Raw genomic sequence first — 17,938 nt, forward strand, 5'->3', positions numbered from 1 at the left:
GAACACTCCAAAGTTAAAGGAATCTACCCTCATTCCTTGTAGGTTAGAAGAAAGCTTTCAAAAGTTCTTTAAACCTAACTCACACCTGGGAATAAAGCCCCACCCCCAACAGAGGAACTTCTGAAATCTGTCAGGGAGGGAAAAATGCCAGAGCCAAGGTTCCACAGAAAGTGGTTTATTGCTTTCGGAACAAAATAAGCCCTTAAAATTTTTTTTTTTCTTTTTTAGTGAAGAAAATGCTTTTAGAACATTAAAACTTTTTTGAACTTTTTCTATTTCTAAAACTTTTTCTAAGAAAAACACTTTTTGTCAGCAGCTGAAGTAGGCACTTCAATATAGAGAAGTCTGCAGAGGCAAGCGCCTGGGCTGCATTCCACAGCTTCTGCCCATGTGGTCCCCGGGCGGTCCCAGTGGACGTGGTCAGCTGCTCAGAAGCGGGGCTTGCGCTTGCGGCCGGTGTACTGGGTGTCAGGGCGGACCTCCCTGTGCCAAGAAATAACAGGGGCGGGAAGAACAGAACAGGCTCAGGAAAATGAACTATGAACCTCTGGGACCCTGGAGGCAAGAGAGCCCCAGGCCCTGGGTGGCCAAGCGCCCCCCTCCAGCCCACAATCTGTACCCCCAGCACTCACTTGCCCTGCCGGCGGCGGCGTGCCTTCTTCTCCAGGACCCATTCTCGGCTCTTCCTCACCACCCCCCGTCTTGCTATCCTGTACGGGATCCTGTGGGGGAACACAGCTGTCAACAAGGGGACGGGGCAGCCTAGCTGGCACCTGGGTGAAGCCGGGCAGAGAAACGTGGCTAGTCTCCCCCCAGGCAGGCGGCCTCTGCGGTCCCCATTCGGGACACCTTCCTGGTGACACCTGCTGGGGCCAGAGCAGCTGCTCAGCAGGAGGCGAGGGTCCCCCCCTTGTTCGCGGAGATCCTCCAGACTGGGTACCGTGTGTTAGGCCTACATACCAGCGCCTGCGAAGCAGGCAGGGGCCAAGTTACTTTGGGGCCAGATCAGCTCACAAGAGCCTATCCAAGGAGGGACTCTCGTGGCGGTGCAGAGGTTAAGGATCCTCACTTGCACTGCAGGGGATGTGGGTTCGATCCCCACAGTCAGGGAAACAAGATTCCACATGTTGTGCAGTATGGCCAAACATAAAAGTAATTTTTAAAAAAATTTTTTAAAAATTTTTAAAAGAAGACCCCAGGGCTTCCCTGGTGATCCAGTTGTTAAAAATCAGCCTGGCCATTCACACAAGTTCAATCCCTGGTCTAGGAAGATCCCACATGCCATCGTGCCACAACTACTGAGCCCGCACTCTAGAACCAACAAGAGGAACTACCACAATGAGAGGCCTTCGCACCACTAGTAGAGAGAAGCCTCCTGCTCGCTGCAATAAGAGAAAGCCCATGCAGCAAGAAGACCCAGCAGGACCCAGTACAGCCAAAAATCAAAAAAATTTTAAAAACACAGCCTATCCGAGGAGAACCGGAGGCTCTTGGTGCAGAGCAAGCTAGGGCTTCGAGCAACTACGAATGTGTGAGGTAGGAAAACACGGCTGCCCAGCTCACGGCAGCCCCGAAAACAACCCTCAAGAGTTCATCTTGGGCTCCAGTCCCGGCTGAGGAGAACTTTTCTCTTCAGCTCTACGGGAGAGAAGCCCTGAGAAAAGGGCAGAGTCCGAGTCCTCAGAGCACATTCCCCACCTGGCAGCCGGAATCAAACTGTTTTCGGCAATGACACAACACGGAGGCTGCCTGCCTGAGGTACCTGGGTGGGCCCAGCCTGTGGATGTTCTACAGTGGCTATGAACCAGCTCTGCCCGTGACGAATCCAGGGCTGGGCTGGGGCAGCAACCACCTGCACCTGGCCAAGTGCACAGAGGCCAGGAGCAGCTGAGGAAGTGAGGGGGGAAACGAGCTCGCCACTGAGGTTAAGTTGGTATTAGTATCTCTTCATGCAGAAGGTGGGGCAGAGTCCAGACAGGAAGCGAGACGTGAAAGCGAGGCTCTGGGAAAGGACTGAAGGGAAAGGTTAGAGAGTATTAGAGTCTCGGTGTCTGGAGTCATGGGTGTAAGAAGGGGAGTGTCCAAGGGAGAATCTGATTGTCTGCCGAGGATCAAGTCATCCTTGAGGTCTCCAAGCCAGACTTCGTGACACATCCTTCCTGCTGCTACGTCTCATCTGTTCTAACCCAGTAGTAAAAGTCAGATTAAAAAAAAACAAAACTCAGATTCCCACTTGGCTAGACCAGTTCATGGAGCTGTTAACACCAGCAAGAAGCGTGCCCTCTCTCCAGGAAGCAGTGAGGCCTTTGCCCAAAGGAATGACACATATTCTAGACTTCAGGGTGTATCGAGACAGCAGTTCACAGAAGGAAGTTAACAGGCTCACAGTGAGGGGGGCAGGAGTCCAATGTACCAGATGCAAAGCAGGAAGCAGCTAAAGACACAGGACTAAACTCCAGGAGTCCGTAAGGAAGGACAAGCTCTGGGGTAGCACAGTGAACGGGGGCAAGATGTGAGCTGCAGGAGGGGTGATGGCAAAGAGTCATCAGGAGAGCCGCAGTAGCAGTGAAGATGGCAAGCGATGCAGACCGCAGGAAAAGGTGAGAGGTGTCCACAGCGCAGAGGTCAGAAGGAAGGACGGCACCTATGGAGCGTGCAGGTGACAAGTGGCAGGGCGGAGGCCGGGTGGTGAGAGGGGAGGAATACATCGATCAAGCAAAGTTGATGGGGTAGGGGGAGGAAATTAGAGATGAGTTTGATAAAGGGTTAAAAAAACTTTTTCTTAATTTATCTACTTATTGGATAGGCCAAAATGTTTACTTCTGCAAGATGTTATGGAATAATCTCAATGAACTTTTTGGCCCAAACAATATTCATAAGAGGCTCGAATGTGATCAGACCAAAGTGACACCACCAGGAGAAGCCCCATCAGCCCACAGCCTCCTCCCCACCCTCCCCAAATCAGAGGATTTCAAGAGGAAGAGTCTGTAGGGAGACAGGGTACGAGCCAGGCACTGCTCCGAGTCCTGCACAGACATGCCCTCAACTCCTCAACACACTGCCTGAGTGGGGGGCACAGTCCTCCTCGCCAGATTTTTAAATGAGTTGAGAAACGGCTGCTGAGGTCCCACAACTTACCTAAGTTTATAGCTAGGACATGTCATCTGTAGACACTGCTGTGAGGACAAGAGGAAGCCTAAGGTGGATGGAGGGAGTTAAACTGAATTTACCTGTTAACTTGAATTTCCCTGTGAAGCAGAAGATAGGATCACTTGCTGGGAGCAAGTGATGGGCACCTTGGTGCTGAGAGCAAGTGATGGGCACCTTGGAGGAGAAACAGCGAGGAGAGTGCCCCCAAGTCCCCATGAGGAGTGGGCGGAGGAAGCTCAGGGAGATGACCCTGGAGGACCAAAGGGTCAGGGGTCATCAATGCATGGTAGACACGAGGACTGGACTCATGATTTTTCACCACCCCTGGGCCTTCCTAACTCATTCTTTCTCCGCCCATTTTTCCTCTTCAATGTCTTCGAGTCTGAAGACCTTTCACTCTAATCGGAATAAAGAACTAACCTCCTCCTTTACTCTCTTATAATCATTTGCTCCTTCAACAAATACTGAACACCTTTTGCTAACAAGACATTCTTCTGGTATCATGTATACAAGTCCCCACCAAGTTTTCATTGTAGTTGGGGGTAAAAATAATGCCACATAAACAAGTACTTCTGATTCAGAGCTGTGAACAGTGTTAGAGAAAGTTAAAGTAAAGAGAACTCAACTGAAGTTACTGAAGAGGAAAATCGCAAGATACGATGTACACTCTTTAAAGAGCAAGAGAGAAGGATCTGTCTGGCTGCACAGCCAGGGAACTCAGATGCAAAGTCCGAAACAGGGAGACCAGCGAAGCAGCTTTCAGAAACCCGGGCAGTGGGGATGAAGACCACATAGGTGTGAGGGAAAGGAGTGAACTGACTGGATGTGAGATGTAAGGGAGACAAGAAGGGTAGACAACAGGAAGAATGGAGGAAGGAAGTCTGGGGGTGAAACCAAGGGCTCTGTTTTGCTCTGGAGACCTGTGGGAAGTCCAGGTCTGGACACTCAGGAGGGGAGATGGTTTGGAAATCATTGGTGGGATTGAGACCATTGCTATATACCTGGATGTTCTCAACCTGGAGCTGGTGTTTCATGCAGCAGCACAAAGAGAAAAAGGGTATAGAAGGAGCTGCAGAGTGAACGGAGAAGGACCAGCCAGGGAGGGAGGTAGGAAGCCAAGTGAAGAAAGCGTTAAGGGAGCAATCGGCTGCCTTAGCTCCTACTTACCAAGCAAGTCACAATGAAGATGGAGAAGGAAAAATGGCTCATGGGTTTGCTAAGACAGGCTGGTGGCGGCAGGAGCAATTTGTGATGAGACAAGCCGGAGCCAGAGGAGAGGACTGATAAAGGCAGGGGAGTCAGTGCGAGGAGTTCTGCCATAACCGGAAGCCAGTAAGCAGGGGTGGATAAACGGTGGTAGTCAGGAGCTGTTACAGGGACAAGGGAGCATCTTTTTTAAAATCAGGATAAACTGCGCAGCACTGCTGCGTGCTGAGAGCCATGACTTGAGAGGGTAAAGATGAGGATGCAAGGGGAACAGGGAGCCTCAGGGGCCACAGGGAGGGGGTCTGGGATCCAGGGGACAGAGGCAGCCTGGGGAGGAGGGGGCCAGCTGCTGGGGGCAGCAAGAGGATGGGTGGACAGAGCGGGCTGCCCACGGACGTCCAGCAGGGCTCCACTCTCGCAGCCAGAGGCAGGGGCACACACCGTCCCAGAGGGTGCCCCAGTCTCCTCTCCGCCTTGCTGTCACTGCCACATCAGACCCTGAGAGACTTGGTGGAAGCAGAGACACGGAAGAGTCTTGCCGCCTGAATCTGGGGACGGCAACCATTTGCCCCTGAGTCAGCGCTGACTGAGAGTGTCTCACCTCTCAGCTGTGAACGTGGACTCGGCGGGCTTCTCCTCCTCGGTATCTTCACTCAGGCCCTGCAGAAACCAAAGTGCTTTCTGGTCACCTGGAGCTCTTTCAAACCCCCCCACCCTCCCAGAAGGCCTGGTACCCAGGCCTGTGAGTCCTTCCAGCAGGCCCATGGCCCAGCCCCACAGGAAGGGAACCCAAGACAGACGGGCCTACAAACTCAAGGGCCCTCACCTCTGGTATAGAGGTCGAAGGTCCAGAAAACAAACAGAGGTAGAACCTGAAATGAGAAAACGAAGAGTGAGGGCTGGGCTCAGAAAGCCTTAAGGGACAAGTGAAATCCTCACCCTACCCCGCCACGAACAGATGCAAACACACCCGGGCCCCAGTGACCCAACCCAGCACTGCTCTGGTCAGTGGTCTGTGAGGGCCACCCCGCACCCTGTCTCCTGCTGCACGGGCGGGCCCTGACTGCCAGTACTCACTTCTTGGCTTTGGCGCTGTTGGGGTAGTCTACCACCACACCGCCAGTGAAGCCGGCCCGGGTGGCCTGGGTGGTGATCAGCTCCAACTGGGGAGAGAACGGCAGGGAGTCAGGCAGGGCAGTGGGGTAACAGCGGCTTCCTGCCCATCCCCTGGGCCCTTGTCTGGTCCCAGGACAAACCTCGCCTGGGAGAACTGAAGGTCTTCTTTATTGACTGTTTCCAACTCCAAGTCCCCGAAAACCAGGCAGGAAAAGTACAGGTTGGAGCTAGCCACGGCAAACACCTCCCTCAGGGATCACAGAACCACCAACTCCCCCCGTTATTCTTTCTAGCCCAGGGACCCACCTCCCCACTTAAGTCTCGGGAAATGAATGGCCACTAACTGAGAGCCAGACTTATTCATGTTACTGGTCAGGGACAGCTAGATAACCGTCCACCGGAGTTGGTACCTCTGATCCCCTCTCTGCTCATGCATTACCCTCCGCAGCAGACAACTGTTAACATCCTCTCCCCCACCCCCATTTATTTCTTCAGTTATGGAAATCAGTAATACCAAAGGGTTTGTCTGTCAAGAGAAGACAAACACCCTTCCCTCACCTGCCTCAGGTACCCCTCCCTCTGTAGGACTTAGGCCATAAAATGCGCCAGCGAGGAGGACCACTCTCAGCTCCTCCCTTCCCACCAAGCAGCCTAAGGTGGCTTGTCCTGTCACTCCCTGATAGGAGGACAGGAGAGTAAGAAGCAGAACAGTTTACCTGTTCTGGGCTTCCCCTACCTCCATGCACCCCACTAGCCAAGGGGCTTACCTGCTCTGAGTTCTCGGGGTACAACTGGAGGACAGCTCGGCCTCCACGAACCTGCAACAGAAGCGTGGCTGTCTCTCAAATAATCCATGGGGCCCAGACCCAGACGCTTCCCCTTTTCTTCACGAAATATTTGTTGAATTCCCACTGTGTGCAAGGTATACTGTTCTTGGGGGTGGGAAAGTGCCATGAACAAGAGACAGTAACCAATGTCTGCAGCTACATTTTAGTGGGCAAGGCAGCTAATTCACAGCAGATTAAGTCCCAAAAAGAAAAATAACTTAGAACAAGGGATAATGAGCAACAGAAACTATCCAGTTTACTTTTGGTTTTCAAGGAAGGCCTCTCTCTAAGGAGCGCTGGAGTAGAGACCTGACTGTAGTATAGAGTTGGCTAATGAAATATCTGAAGGGAGAGCATTTCAGCAGAGGGAAAAGCAAACACCAAGGTCCTCAGAACTTCAGGATTAACCCCCGAGTCTGAGCAGAGGAAAAACTACATAATGCCCAAGTCTAGTAAGCTATTTGCCAGAACCCACTCTAAAAAAGTCAGGGGCGAGGGGAGGTAACATAAGGGCACCAAGAATCACCTGGATCTGGGACCTCCCAAGTGTTCTAGTGACTAAGACTCTGTGCTCCCAATGCAGGGGGCGCAGATTCCATCCCTGGTCATGAAACTATTAATAGATCCCACATGCTGCAACTAAGATTGAAGATCCTGGGTGCTGCAACCGAGACCCAGCACAGCCAAATTTTTGATAAAAGAAAAACACTTGGATCCAAAAAAAAAATAAAAGATCAAACAGACTTTTAGGACTTAGTATCTCACTCTCATCTAGTCCTAGTAAATAATGGAAATCAATGCCATCATTTCTAAAGATAAGATCAAGCTAATAAAGGCTCTCTCACTAGTAAAGAGCCACCCTGCTCTCCTCTCTGAGCACTCGTGGTAGGTGGAAGGAAGGTGGGAGATGGGAGGATGTGAGCTCTGCAAGGTGTTCTGGGTGGCCTCGATATGCCATACCTGTCCTCGATCTGGGGAGTCCAGGCCCCCAGGCCAATGTGGGATTAAAATTCAGCAGCATAGACACAGCAGTTGTGATCAGTCTCAGATTCTGTCATCAGTGTCTCTGCATTTCACTGGTGTGTCGGCACCCCACTCCCTTCTTCTAAGGCTGCCCACTTGGACAGAAGTAGCCACAATAAGGTCCCACCATCCTCAGTGTCCTTCCCACGGGGTGCCTCCACCTCATCACACTACCTGCAGGACGACGGAGGGACGGGGAGGAGATCGTGTAACTCACCAGAACAGAGTAGAGCGACGAGAAGAAGCGGTACAGGCGCTTGGCAGGAATATCAGACTTCTTGTTAGCATTACAGAGCCACTGCACTGCAGAAATGCTGCAAGAGCAAGAGACCGCGTCAGGAAAGGGAGCGACACGCACGGCCCACCCCTGCCTCTTCGCGACCAATGCCACACTCCTCAATCTCCAGAAGAAACCCTCCTGGCTCACAACTCTGTTGGCACGTGCAGGCTCACCTCGGGTCACTATCTCACAACACTGGACCAAACAGGGTCTCCAGAAGGTGAGCGTGAAAGGTTTCCTTGCGCCAGTCCAAAGAAACACGTCCTCAACCTTGTTTCGCACACATCTCAAGTTTGGTTCAGCATCACTCAGCAGGTCATGGCTCTCCCTGCCACCTATCTCTTCATACCCTTCCTCCATTCAACAGAAATATGCTTCCGGCTTCCACAGAGCCATTCATTCTCCTCCTAAATCATTTCCTTCAACTGTACCTGCTAGGGGTCTCCACAATCCCCAGATTTAAAACCTCAAGCAGGGACTTCCCTGGAGGTCCAGTGGGTAAGAATCTGCCTGCCAGTGCAAGGGAAGTGGGTTCAACCCCTGTTCCAGGAACTAAGATTCCATACGACACGGGGCAACTAAGCCTCCGAGTCATAGGTAAATATCCTGCATGCTGCAACTAAGACCCAACACAGCAAATAAATATTTATTTATTTTTGTTGTTGTTTTTGCAAATAAATATTTTAAAAAGTAAAACCTCAAGCAACTAATATGCCCTCTTTTCCGGTATTCCCCTCCTCACTGTTGAGCACACACATAATACAGAACCCCAAGCCCAGTTGGTGTGCCCAACTGCCTCTCCCAGCTTTTACTTCCTTCACCACTCTCCTGGGTCAGCATTTATTATCACTTCGATTGCTTCAACAACCTAACTTCTCTTGCATCTTCTCTCTTAAGTAATATTCCTGCAACACAGACCAAGTCTCACCACTCACCAGCGCCCCATCAACTACTGAATAAAAACCCAACTTCTCAGGATGGAGTAAAAAGCTTTCTAGGAACCAAACCCACACGATCTCAGCTTCCAGGGAATTCCTCATTCGTCGCTACATCAAAGAGATGCCTTTTCCCCACCCACTTCTATGCCTGTGCTTACACTGCTCCTTCACTCTGAAACCCTCTCCTTTGGCTCTCCAAATCCCTTCCAGCCTTCAAGGCCCAGCCCCAGCTCCTCCTGCTCAAAGTTTTCCTGTGCTCTTATTTCTTTTCATAACTGTGGTGGGTCCCCTGACTCCCTAATGCACACCTCACCCTGGGACTCATGTTTAGTAACTTGGTCCACATCTTTTATTTTTTTGGCCACACCGCACATCATGTGGGATCTTAGTTCCCCGACCATGGAGCAAACCTACAACCCCTGCAGTGGAAACACACAGTCTAAACCACTGGACTACCAGGGAAATCCCCCGGGGTCCACATCTTATAGCACCGAAAAAACTATGGAGAGTCTTAAAAACAGGGACTTTTACTTCCATGAACTCTAAAGCATGGCATACAATTTCTTACACTTAACAAATGTTGAGACAAAAATGCTCGGCAAAACACCTTCTCCTTTTTAAAAACAAACTAAAAATAACTGCTTACTACTGAAACACACAAGACCATATTGCTGGTCTTTGACTCTCTGCAGCTTAGAACATCTCACCTGATCATTACTAAAACACAGTTGCTATCTTTGAAACGTTTTTTCTCCTCCAATCTTGTTTCCACATATATGTTAATCACTTACCCTAAAAAAAACACTTAAATGCAGATTTGTACTCCTCATCCAGATTCTTACTGTGTATCCCTACAGCTCAATTATCATAGGAGGTCTTTGCCCTCCCAGATGATGATTCAACTTTGACATCCTCTCCTAGCCCCTACTTCCAGCCCAGCAACAAAACACTAAACCAAACACTCAACCGAGCTTACCACAGAAAACCAAAAACTTCGTATTTCTAACAGTAATTAGAACAAGGCCCCTAAATACCTCTTTTTTGTATACAAAACTACTCTTATGGTTAATTTGTCCTGCCGGCTTCAGGCACCAGGGTATACAAATTTCTCTGCTTCTTGTGTGTGGCAGGGTGGGGGCTGTTGAGTCTTTGGGAGCTATCTTGTGGGTCCCAGCAGCCATCTTGTGGGCCCAGTGTTCTAAAATATGTTATCGAAGTACTATGTACACATTCAAAGCCTGACCCTGACTCCTCAGAGAAGACTCCTAAGCCACTGAAAAGATTGGAGCAGTGAGGGCCACTCTCCACTATAAAACTCCTTGAAAAGAAGTCAACAAAATGGCTGCTGGGACCCACAAGATGGCTGCTAGGACCCACAAGATGGCCGCTGAGACCAACAAGATGGCTCCCAGAGGTTTAGAAGCCCCCACCTTGTCACACATACAAAGCAGAGAAAAGCAGACACCATGGTACCCAAACCTGGCAGGACAAGTTAAGCATAGGAGTAGTTTTGTAACACAAAAAAGACGTATTTGGGGGGCCTTGCTCCGATCTAACAGACCTAAAAATCCTGGGGAATGTGTATATTTATGTATTCCGTACAACTCTGCTTTGGGAAGCACTGACCTGCAGGACTAAAAGCAGGAAATGGAGACCCTTACCTGATACAAGCATCAAAGGTGCCCGGTTTGAAGGGTATGCCCTGACCCATGTCCCCCAGAATCACATCTCCCTGCGTGTCTCGGTCCAAGGCCTCATCTACATTGGAAAAGAGTGGGTGAGGAATCAGGAAAATCTGCATCAACACTCCAAACTCATGGAAGGGCGTCCACCCCAGTGCCGAACAGGGCATACTTACCCAGCATGGCAGGGCTGATGTCAATGCCCACCCAGTAGTGCCCCTCGTCCGAGAGGTAATCGCCACTCAGCCCAGTGCCGCAGCTGGAAGACAATCAAACAGACTCAACAGTGCGAGGAGCAGGGACATCCCCTCACCTAGACTGTCTGAACTGGGCCCTGGGAACTCACCCAATATCTAACACATAACAGGGCTTATCCTCAGGCACACAAAGGAGCTCCACCGCCCGCTCAGCCATCTTGGTTTGGACATCAATCATCCGTGAGCTAAAAAGTCAGAAACACAAGAAAGTGGTAAAGGGGTTCTGGGCTAAAACCTCACCCAGACCAAGAAAAGTCAAAGGAAACAATCATCCTGAGGTACTCTTTTCCAGCCAAGAAACTGGACTATGACTATTTAAAAGTGACCCCCAAAGACCATGTAATACATGTTACTCTGCTGTGACACAGATTAAACTGATTAAGATGCAGGGCTACTATGAAGGAAACAAATCATTTACCTCATAACCCATCATTGCGTATTTTCAACTCTACCAAACTCTGACATTCTCTTACTTAAAAACATGCTTTCTAGAAGAATTAACCACTGTAGCTACTCCCATGTAGAATGGTCAACAATGCACAATAAAAATTATAACAGTGCTCTCCATGAGAAATATAACACAAGCCACTCGGGACATTCTTGAGGACCCATTTAAAAAGAAACTAAATACATAAAGTTAGCTGTAGTAATCCTTAACCTAACCCAATATACTCAATATTATACTTTAACCCAGTATGCTCAAAACATCATTTTTGCTGACCCTAGTACTCTAATCAGAACAAAAAAGACAAAACAGATTATTAGTATCTGCAGAACTTTTTTTACAGAGTACTGTTTACGGAAAGAATAGGTTTGCAAGTACTTGCCCTGGCCCTCACCTGTTAACTAGCTTCATTAATTACACATACAACTAACCTCTCTTAAATTCAGATACTCTACCAACAGCAGTCCGGAGACCTACTGAGATACTCTAAACTGGGACATACAGTAAACCTTCTACGGATATTATTCCCCCCCACCCCAAACAGCACTGATGGTTTACACATAACCACTGCGTCCTATCTAATTCTTCACATGTTTAAAATAAGCTGTCACCTTAAACCAAGGCGGTATAAAAACTCCCATTCTGATACTAAGATTACCGAGACCCAGAGATCTGAAGGTTTATTCAAGAATTTACTTGACGGTGTCAACAATGGATCAACTCAAGTCTCTTCCTTCCGCCACCCCCAAATTCTGCGTGCTTTCCAAACAACCTCCGCGTTGAAGGCAACTTGCCGGTTCCCGATCCCCGAAATCCTGCAACAAACATCCAGGCTTCCCTTACTTGCGCACGTATTTCCGGGCTTCATTCTTGTCGTAATACTGCAAGAACGAGAAAAAAAACGGGGGGAGTCTGGTAAGATATCAAGACGCGGACACCCTAGGAGAAAACAGAGAGGGGGTGGTCACAGCCCTCACCAGCTCCGGGGGCCCGCGGAGCTCAGGTCTCCGCCCGCGAGAAGCCATCACCACGCCTCAACTGCAGAACTCGTGCGAGTGACTCCGGAGCCCGGTTTTTATGTCATCAGCCGGGCGCCCGCCCCGTAATACGCATGCTCCAGCCCCTCTCCCCGCCTTCCCTTTTACTCGATTGGCTACAGGCTCGACCGGCTGCGAAAAACGCACGTCTCCCATTGGCCAGTTCATCCTGCACCGCCCGCCAGATTCACTCAAGATGGCAGCCCGGCGCGACCTGAGGTGGTCGCGACTGTTACTGTGGAGATTGTGGCAGCCCCGGGGGGTGCCACAAAACCCGAGATCGGGCCTGGGCCCAGAAGTGAGGACTTACACCCGGAGCGACGGCCCGTACTCGCGCACGGCGCTCTATGATCTGCTCGGCGTTTCCCCGACGGCCACGCAGGCGCAAATCAAGGCGGCTTACTACCGGCAGAGCTTCCTCTACCACCCGGACCGCAACTCGGGGAGCGCTGAGGCTGCCGAGCGCTTCACGCGCATCTCCCAGGCTTACGTGGTGCTGGGCAGTACCACCTTGCGTCGCAAGTATGACCGCGGCCTGCTGAGCGACGAGGACCTGCGCGGTTCGGGCGTCCGGCCTTCCAAGACGCCCGCCGCCGACCCCGAGAAGCCCCGTACCCCTCCGCCCGGCCCTCGGGCCCACGGCCGCGGTCCGGCCTCGCCGGGAGCCAAACGCACCATGTTCGACTTTGACGCCTTCTACCAGGCGCACTACGGTGAGCAGCTGGAGCGGGAACGGCGCCTCAGGGCGCGCCGGGAGGCCTTCCGCAAGATGCAGGAGGACCGGGCCAAGAAGGGCTTACGCTGGGACGAGACCCGAGACTTGGCTTTCGTTCTCGTTCTGCTCACCGTTTTCCTCATCGTGAGCTCTCGTATTTAATCGCAGAGTGGAGGGCAGAGGAGCAGCCCCCAGCCAACACCCTCCCGTACCCCTCCCCCAGGAAAACGGCCTTGCGTGTCATCATGAACCCCTTGCCTCCCATTGTCTACCTCTGCTGGGGCCCGAAGGAACTGCTCTCCCCCTTCTGTTCAACACCTGGCCAGCTTAGCCATTGACCTGCGCGTCCCTACCCCCACCCCGCCCCAGAAAAGGAGGCTTTTTGATGCTCAAGAAAACATGCCTCTCATGAAGAGTCTTGAAAGCCCGAGAGTGAGGGGTTTTCTGGAGGCTCTGGGGTGCCTGCTTCCAGATGTTGTTAACTTCCGGAACACTTGCTCTGGCTTTCTTGTAAAGCTCCGGGCGAGACTCGTCTGCCCCTGCCCCATGTGTGTAGCGTGGGGCTCCTGTGTAACCTTGAAACGTGCAATGTGACCAGTTGTGGCTGCTAAAACAAACAAATCTGGGGTTTTAGGAAACTTGCCTTTTTGTAAGTTCCCCAAGCCACAGGTGAGACCCGATGTAGGGTAAAGATGTGATCCGTGGGAACTTGGCCATTCTTGGGTAGTCAGATCCTACTCCGCCTTCTGTTGGTGGCCTCTGGAGAGGGAAAGAAAGCAAAGTCATGAGCCTTCCTGTGCCCATACTTATCGAATATATATGATCTTGCAGAAATTCATCTGTGGGCATGATGGCAGGGGAGCAAATTGTTTGCTCTTTTGAGATCTGTCATACTTGATTATCCATGTTCTAGTAGGCTCAGTGATTAAAATATTGATGTCGGTAGAGCCAGATTTATCCTTGGGACAGTGTGCCTGGCACCTGGTCATCCCTTGACCAGCCAGCCTCATTGCTAACTGTGCAGCTCCTCCCTTCCTAGAAGGAGAGCAACAAAAGCGGAGGTAAGAGTCGCCTGAGAGTGGCCCAGCCTCCCATTCTGCTGGTAATGCTTATCGCAGGCCCCACAAGCCAAGTCCTTGAAACATGGCTACTTGAGACTGTGGGAACTGGGGGAGTTTGAGTAAACAAGATTATTGAGGGAGAGGAGGGACATGTAGAAATGCACTTCCTTATTCAGAGCTGACTGACCGAGGCCTTTTTTTCTTTTTCTTTTTGGCTGCACAGCTCAGGCATGCGGGATCTTAGTTCCCTAACCAGGGATCGAACCTATGCCCCCGTCTCAACCACTGGATCCCTAGAGAAGTCCCTCCCCCCCTCCTTTTTTTCCCCTCCTCTGTTCCTAACTGGTGCTAAACAAGTGGGTGATCACTTGCTAGAGCTGTTGTAATCCAGTCCTCTTAACCCTGAATCTCTGCACACAGGGTGTGGATTAGCTGTGAAATGGTAGGAACTCAAGTGTGTATGCACTGTTGAGTGGAAAGCCATGGGGTAGGAAAATCTGTGCAGGAGACCTACTACAAGAGTCAGGACCTTAAGTCTAGCTTCTAAACAAGGCCAGAGGTGCTTTGCTATATTAGCACTAATTCCTGCACTCAGTCTTTTGTGTGCAATTCTTGTATAAGTTGGGGATAAACCCATAGCTGGTTCAACTTGGTCTTTTCTCTAGCTCTGGAGTTTGGGGACAAGTTCTTTGGCATGGTTTTGCAGTGACCCATGTAATTCAGTGGAAAGGCTTTATACTCTTTCTGGTTCAGACCTGCTGGGCTCAGCAAGCCTTGGTTTGAAGGGAGGGGCATGTGTACTTTCTAAAAGAACATTTAATGTTATTATTATGTTTCATATTTGGAAAACAAGGTGGGGAATGTCTGTTCCTTTCAAAGCACAAACAACAGGAAGTGAAGTTTAGTGAAAGGTACAGAGACTGGTAATTCTCATCCAGAGTTGGGACAGAACAGTCTGTGAGGCAAGATTTCATCCAAATTTCGATCAAATGGGGTTGGGGTTCTTTGGGGTTTTGTTTGTAAATGCATTAATGTTCTGTGATGTCCAGGGCCTTTCTCATTGACTCTCAAGATTGTTTTCTGTGGGTGAAGATCACAGCCAAAAATATTCCCTAGGGGCCCCAGAACATGGAGATGGATAGAAAATTCCAGAAGGTTTGGGGTGATGGGTCCAGACTGAAACCTCTGGAACATTCCATGCAACTCCAAATAGGGCAATCAATAAAATTTATTAACCATCCAACTCTAAGCCTCTTCTTAGGCCTAGAACTAGGCCCCCCCTCTGTTCTCTCTAGTGCTGTCTTGCCTGTTGGGGTTTTTTTAGGCCAGAGCTGAACTCAGAGACACCACTCCCTACTATCCCTGAAACAGTCTGGGCTCATCATGGGCAAGGAGGTGTGTGGGAGGGTTTCTGAAGGACCCTCCCATACTGGTTCCTGTTATATCATTTCTCTTCCCGCCCCCCTACCCCCACCCTGCAACTGTCCGTTCTCAGCTTCTTATCTGTCCTCCAGAGGAGAGGCTGAACTAGGCCATGGACATTAGCCCCTGTCTTTCAGGGGCTGCTCCCGTGTTCCTGAGACATGGTCAGCTTTAGTCCCTTTTCTCCTTTTAGTCACAAACTAAAAAGTAGAAGTTTGGACTGAGGAAGAGAGACTGGGACAAGAGGGGTCCAGCTTGCTCCAGGCTGTGCTTATTGGGGTGGGCAAGGGGTGTCATTCAGTACCAGGCCCAGTGAGACGCACTCACAGATCCTAAATGGAGAGACTGAACGAGAAGATCAGAATCAAAGGTGTGCATGTCTAGGCAATTGTGATACTGCCTTTGGGCTTAATCAGGACTTTATTCCTCCTGAGCCAAACTTTTCCCCTCTGTTGTCTTTTTTTTTTTTTTAATTGCTGGGTGAAAAGATCCTTTACACATCCCAGTGCTAAAGGAGTAAGATTTCTTGCTTCCTTCTGAAGTTCTGGCGTTTCTTTCTTGGGGCACCTTGCCTTCTGTAATGGTCCCAGCATGAGCCAAGATGAAGAATAGCCTACCTTAGGCCAGCGAGTTGTCTGTTGGTCATCACTGACCATGTATATATCTCCATCCCTTATAGCCACAGCCCGAAGCTGAGACACCAAGGGTGGAGCCCAAGTGAGTGGCCACCACACCCACTTTGGGGAAAATGGCGAGGAGGAGGGGTCTTGTCTCGGTCCTTTGGGCGTCCTGGAAGGTCATCAGATCCCGTGAAGAGAGGCTGAGAGAAGGGAAGCCGGTAAGTGGCAGGGTTACTTCAGTCCCCTCTCTGGAGTCCAGTGTTCTCTTGTGGCCTTTGCCCCATTGGCTCCTCCGCCCTGTGATGGATGTGGTCACCTTATCACCTGCCTCTGAGCAGGACTGTGGAATGCCCGCCTCACCTGCTTTCAGTTGCCTGGCTCTCAGCCAGCCTTGGAGCCCTGGCGGCCATGGGGTTGGTGCAAAGCAGCTGAGGGTCCCTCTGTTAGTTTTAGGATTATAGCAAGACCTGAGTCTGGACGTCATGCACTTGTGTATGCCAGGGGTGCTCAGCGCGCTCATCCCCCAGAAGCACCCCTTCACCATCGGTCATAAGATTATAGTATCACGATGGATCCAGCCATCTCACCAGTGTCTCTTAAGGCTGTCTCAACCTGGGGCCCGGTTGCTAGTCTTGAGAGAGGTCAGCCCTCCCATTTTGCCTTTGTCCCTTCAGCGTTCACACTCTTGGTCCTGGCAGGGGCTGCCTGTTTCAGGAGAACCAAGAACTGACCCAGATTTGTGGTTCACAGGCCACAGCCAACCTGCACATAGCGTTTGGCTGTGGCTGGCGTGGTGTCTTAACTTTAGCCAACGTTAAGAACTTGGGAGACTTTACATAAAAACCTAGATTTCTAACTTCGCTCCAAAAAATGAGAAAATGCCACCATTAAGCTTCTCCCCAGGCTGCTGCACTCTGACCAGCAAAGGGGATGTGTCAGAAGCCAAAATGCACACACTTGCACCATTTCACTCTTAATAAAGAAATCTCTCTGTATCCTATGTCTATAAAGAGGGAAAACAGACAAAAGGGGTCTCGCATTTCCAGGAAAATAGGGGAGGGTGTACTTTGTGGAAATGGAGCTGTTTGGCACTGTGACCTTCCTGGCCCCTCCAGGCGTTTGAGGTCGCAGATCCCTAGATAACCTCCTGTGTTGTTCTAAGAGCTCACACTTTGACTGGGAGGCAGAGTGTAAATCTTATTTTCTGTGGAACGAGAAGAATCTCTTGAGAGGCCTATCACAGGGGCAAGGTCCCAGACAAAGCCAGAGGTCCCTTGGTACAATAATGCCATTCCCGCACTTGATCCTTCATGTAAAATCCTTGTATAAATTGGGATAAACCCTCAGCTAGTCCAACTTGGTCGCTCTGAAACCACTGGATTCTCTCTAACCTTGGAAGTCAAGGGCAGTTTCTTAGCCATGGCTTTGCAGTGACCAAACAATTCAGGGGTAAAGATTTGAGCTCACTGTGGTTCAGACCTGCTTAGCTCAGTGAACCTTGATTCACGCATGCACAGATGCAAAGTCACATGCAGTGTTTCATACTTGGAAGACAAAGCAGGAGGCTTAAGAAAGGACACAGAAGCTAGTGATTTCTAAGCAAGGAGATGCACATAACAGACTTCTGAGAGACAGGAACACATTATGTTTATCAAAAAGGGGTGGGAGTTTTGTTACTGGGGCGATTTGGGGGTTTTGGTTTGTAAATGCACCAGTGGTCTGTAATAGAGCTTTTCTCATGGGCCCCTTGATATAGCCCCTCAAGTTTATTCTCTCTCACAGAGGATTACAGCCAAGAACATTCCCTGGTACCCCAGAACCTAGAAAGTTCCGGAAATGATCTGGCAGGAGAGCCCAGACTGCCTGGAACTTTCCAGAACATTCCATTTTCCTTCAAGCAGAGAGGCTAATAAAGCTTATTAACCATCCAACTCTAAGCCTTTCCCGTGGCCCAGAACTAGGTCCACTCTACTCTGGCAGCATCTGTACCCACCTCCCTCAGGTCTTTGGTCTTTTTCTTGCTGGGGGGCTGAATCCTGAGGGGCGTCACTCCCTGTGCTCTCTAAAACTGAGCTCTTTGGGGAAGGGGAGGGGTGTGGAAGTCCTTTTGAAGGCCCCCCACCTGGTTCCCATGGTAACACTCTTCTCCCTTTCTAGTC

At 50.4% G+C, this 17,938-nt stretch overlaps 3 protein-coding genes and 1 non-coding gene across 11 annotated transcripts in view; 2 read left to right on the forward strand and 2 right to left on the reverse strand.

Annotated features, from left to right (window-relative positions):
• Window positions 1–159: 159 nt before the first annotated feature.
• On the reverse strand, window positions 160–12,015 carry BUD23 (BUD23 rRNA methyltransferase and ribosome maturation factor). Of its 3 annotated transcripts, XM_065924821.1 has the most exons (12): window positions 11,902–12,015; window positions 11,768–11,805; window positions 10,569–10,664; window positions 10,399–10,481; window positions 10,202–10,298; window positions 7,540–7,636; window positions 6,240–6,290; window positions 5,434–5,519; window positions 5,183–5,228; window positions 4,958–5,016; window positions 633–722; window positions 160–483 (listed from the first exon to the last, which is right to left on the reverse strand). In XM_065924821.1, the coding sequence occupies exons 1-12, from the start codon at window positions 11,947–11,949 to the stop codon at window positions 429–431; spliced, it is 846 nt and encodes a 281-aa protein (XP_065780893.1). In that variant the 5' UTR covers window positions 11,950–12,015; the 3' UTR covers window positions 160–428. The 3 variants fall into 3 exon arrangements, with proteins under 3 accessions (XP_065780893.1, XP_065780894.1, XP_065780895.1); XM_065924822.1 differs by lacking the exon at window positions 11,902–12,015 and having other exon boundaries at window positions 11,719–11,805; XM_065924823.1 differs by lacking the exon at window positions 11,902–12,015 and having other exon boundaries at window positions 11,697–11,782.
• On the reverse strand, window positions 1,526–1,654 carry LOC136162328 (small Cajal body-specific RNA 20). The gene has a single exon (XR_010662129.1). It is a non-coding gene; the product is annotated as a small Cajal body-specific RNA 20 (non-coding RNA).
• A 132-nt stretch (window positions 12,016–12,147) lies between the features above and the next one.
• On the forward strand, window positions 12,148–15,077 carry DNAJC30 (DnaJ heat shock protein family (Hsp40) member C30). Its single transcript, XM_065924831.1, has one exon. It carries the CDS (start codon window positions 12,158–12,160, stop codon window positions 12,836–12,838), a length of 681 nt encoding a protein of 226 aa, XP_065780903.1. The 5' UTR covers window positions 12,148–12,157; the 3' UTR covers window positions 12,839–15,077.
• The window catches only part of MLXIPL (MLX interacting protein like), a 55,668-nt gene continuing 50,265 nt past the window's right edge, over window positions 12,536–17,938 (forward strand). For all 6 annotated transcript variants that reach the window (XM_065924825.1, XM_065924827.1, XM_065924829.1 and 3 more), the window contains exons 1-2: window positions 12,536–12,674; window positions 15,839–15,997. In XM_065924825.1, coding sequence (XP_065780897.1) covers window positions 15,908–15,997 — 90 coding nt within the window. In that variant the 5' untranslated portion in view covers window positions 12,536–12,674; window positions 15,839–15,907. The remainder of the gene's footprint in view (window positions 12,675–15,838; window positions 15,998–17,938) is intronic.

This window comes from Muntiacus reevesi, chromosome 2 (genome assembly GCF_963930625.1).
Source record: "Muntiacus reevesi chromosome 2, mMunRee1.1, whole genome shotgun sequence".
Lineage (NCBI taxonomy): Eukaryota > Metazoa > Chordata > Mammalia > Artiodactyla > Cervidae > Muntiacus > Muntiacus reevesi.

Bases quoted from the DNA above. Each gene is read 5' to 3' on its own strand.
- BUD23 (XM_065924821.1), bottom strand. From the start codon at position 11,949: ATGGCTTCTCGCGGGCGGAGACCTGAGCTCCGCGGGCCCCCGGAGCTG. The intron at 11,806-11,901 runs GTGAGGGCTGTG...TCGTTCTTGCAG, and splicing joins TCCGCGGGCCCCCGGAGCTG to TATTACGACAAGAATGAAGC. The intron at 6,291-7,539 runs GTGAGTTACACG...CTTCTGTTGCAG, and splicing joins CGTCGCTCTACTCTGTTCTG to GTTCGTGGAGGCCGAGCTGT.
- DNAJC30 (XM_065924831.1), top strand. From the start codon at position 12,158: ATGGCAGCCCGGCGCGACCTGAGGTGGTCGCGACTGTTACTGTGGAGA.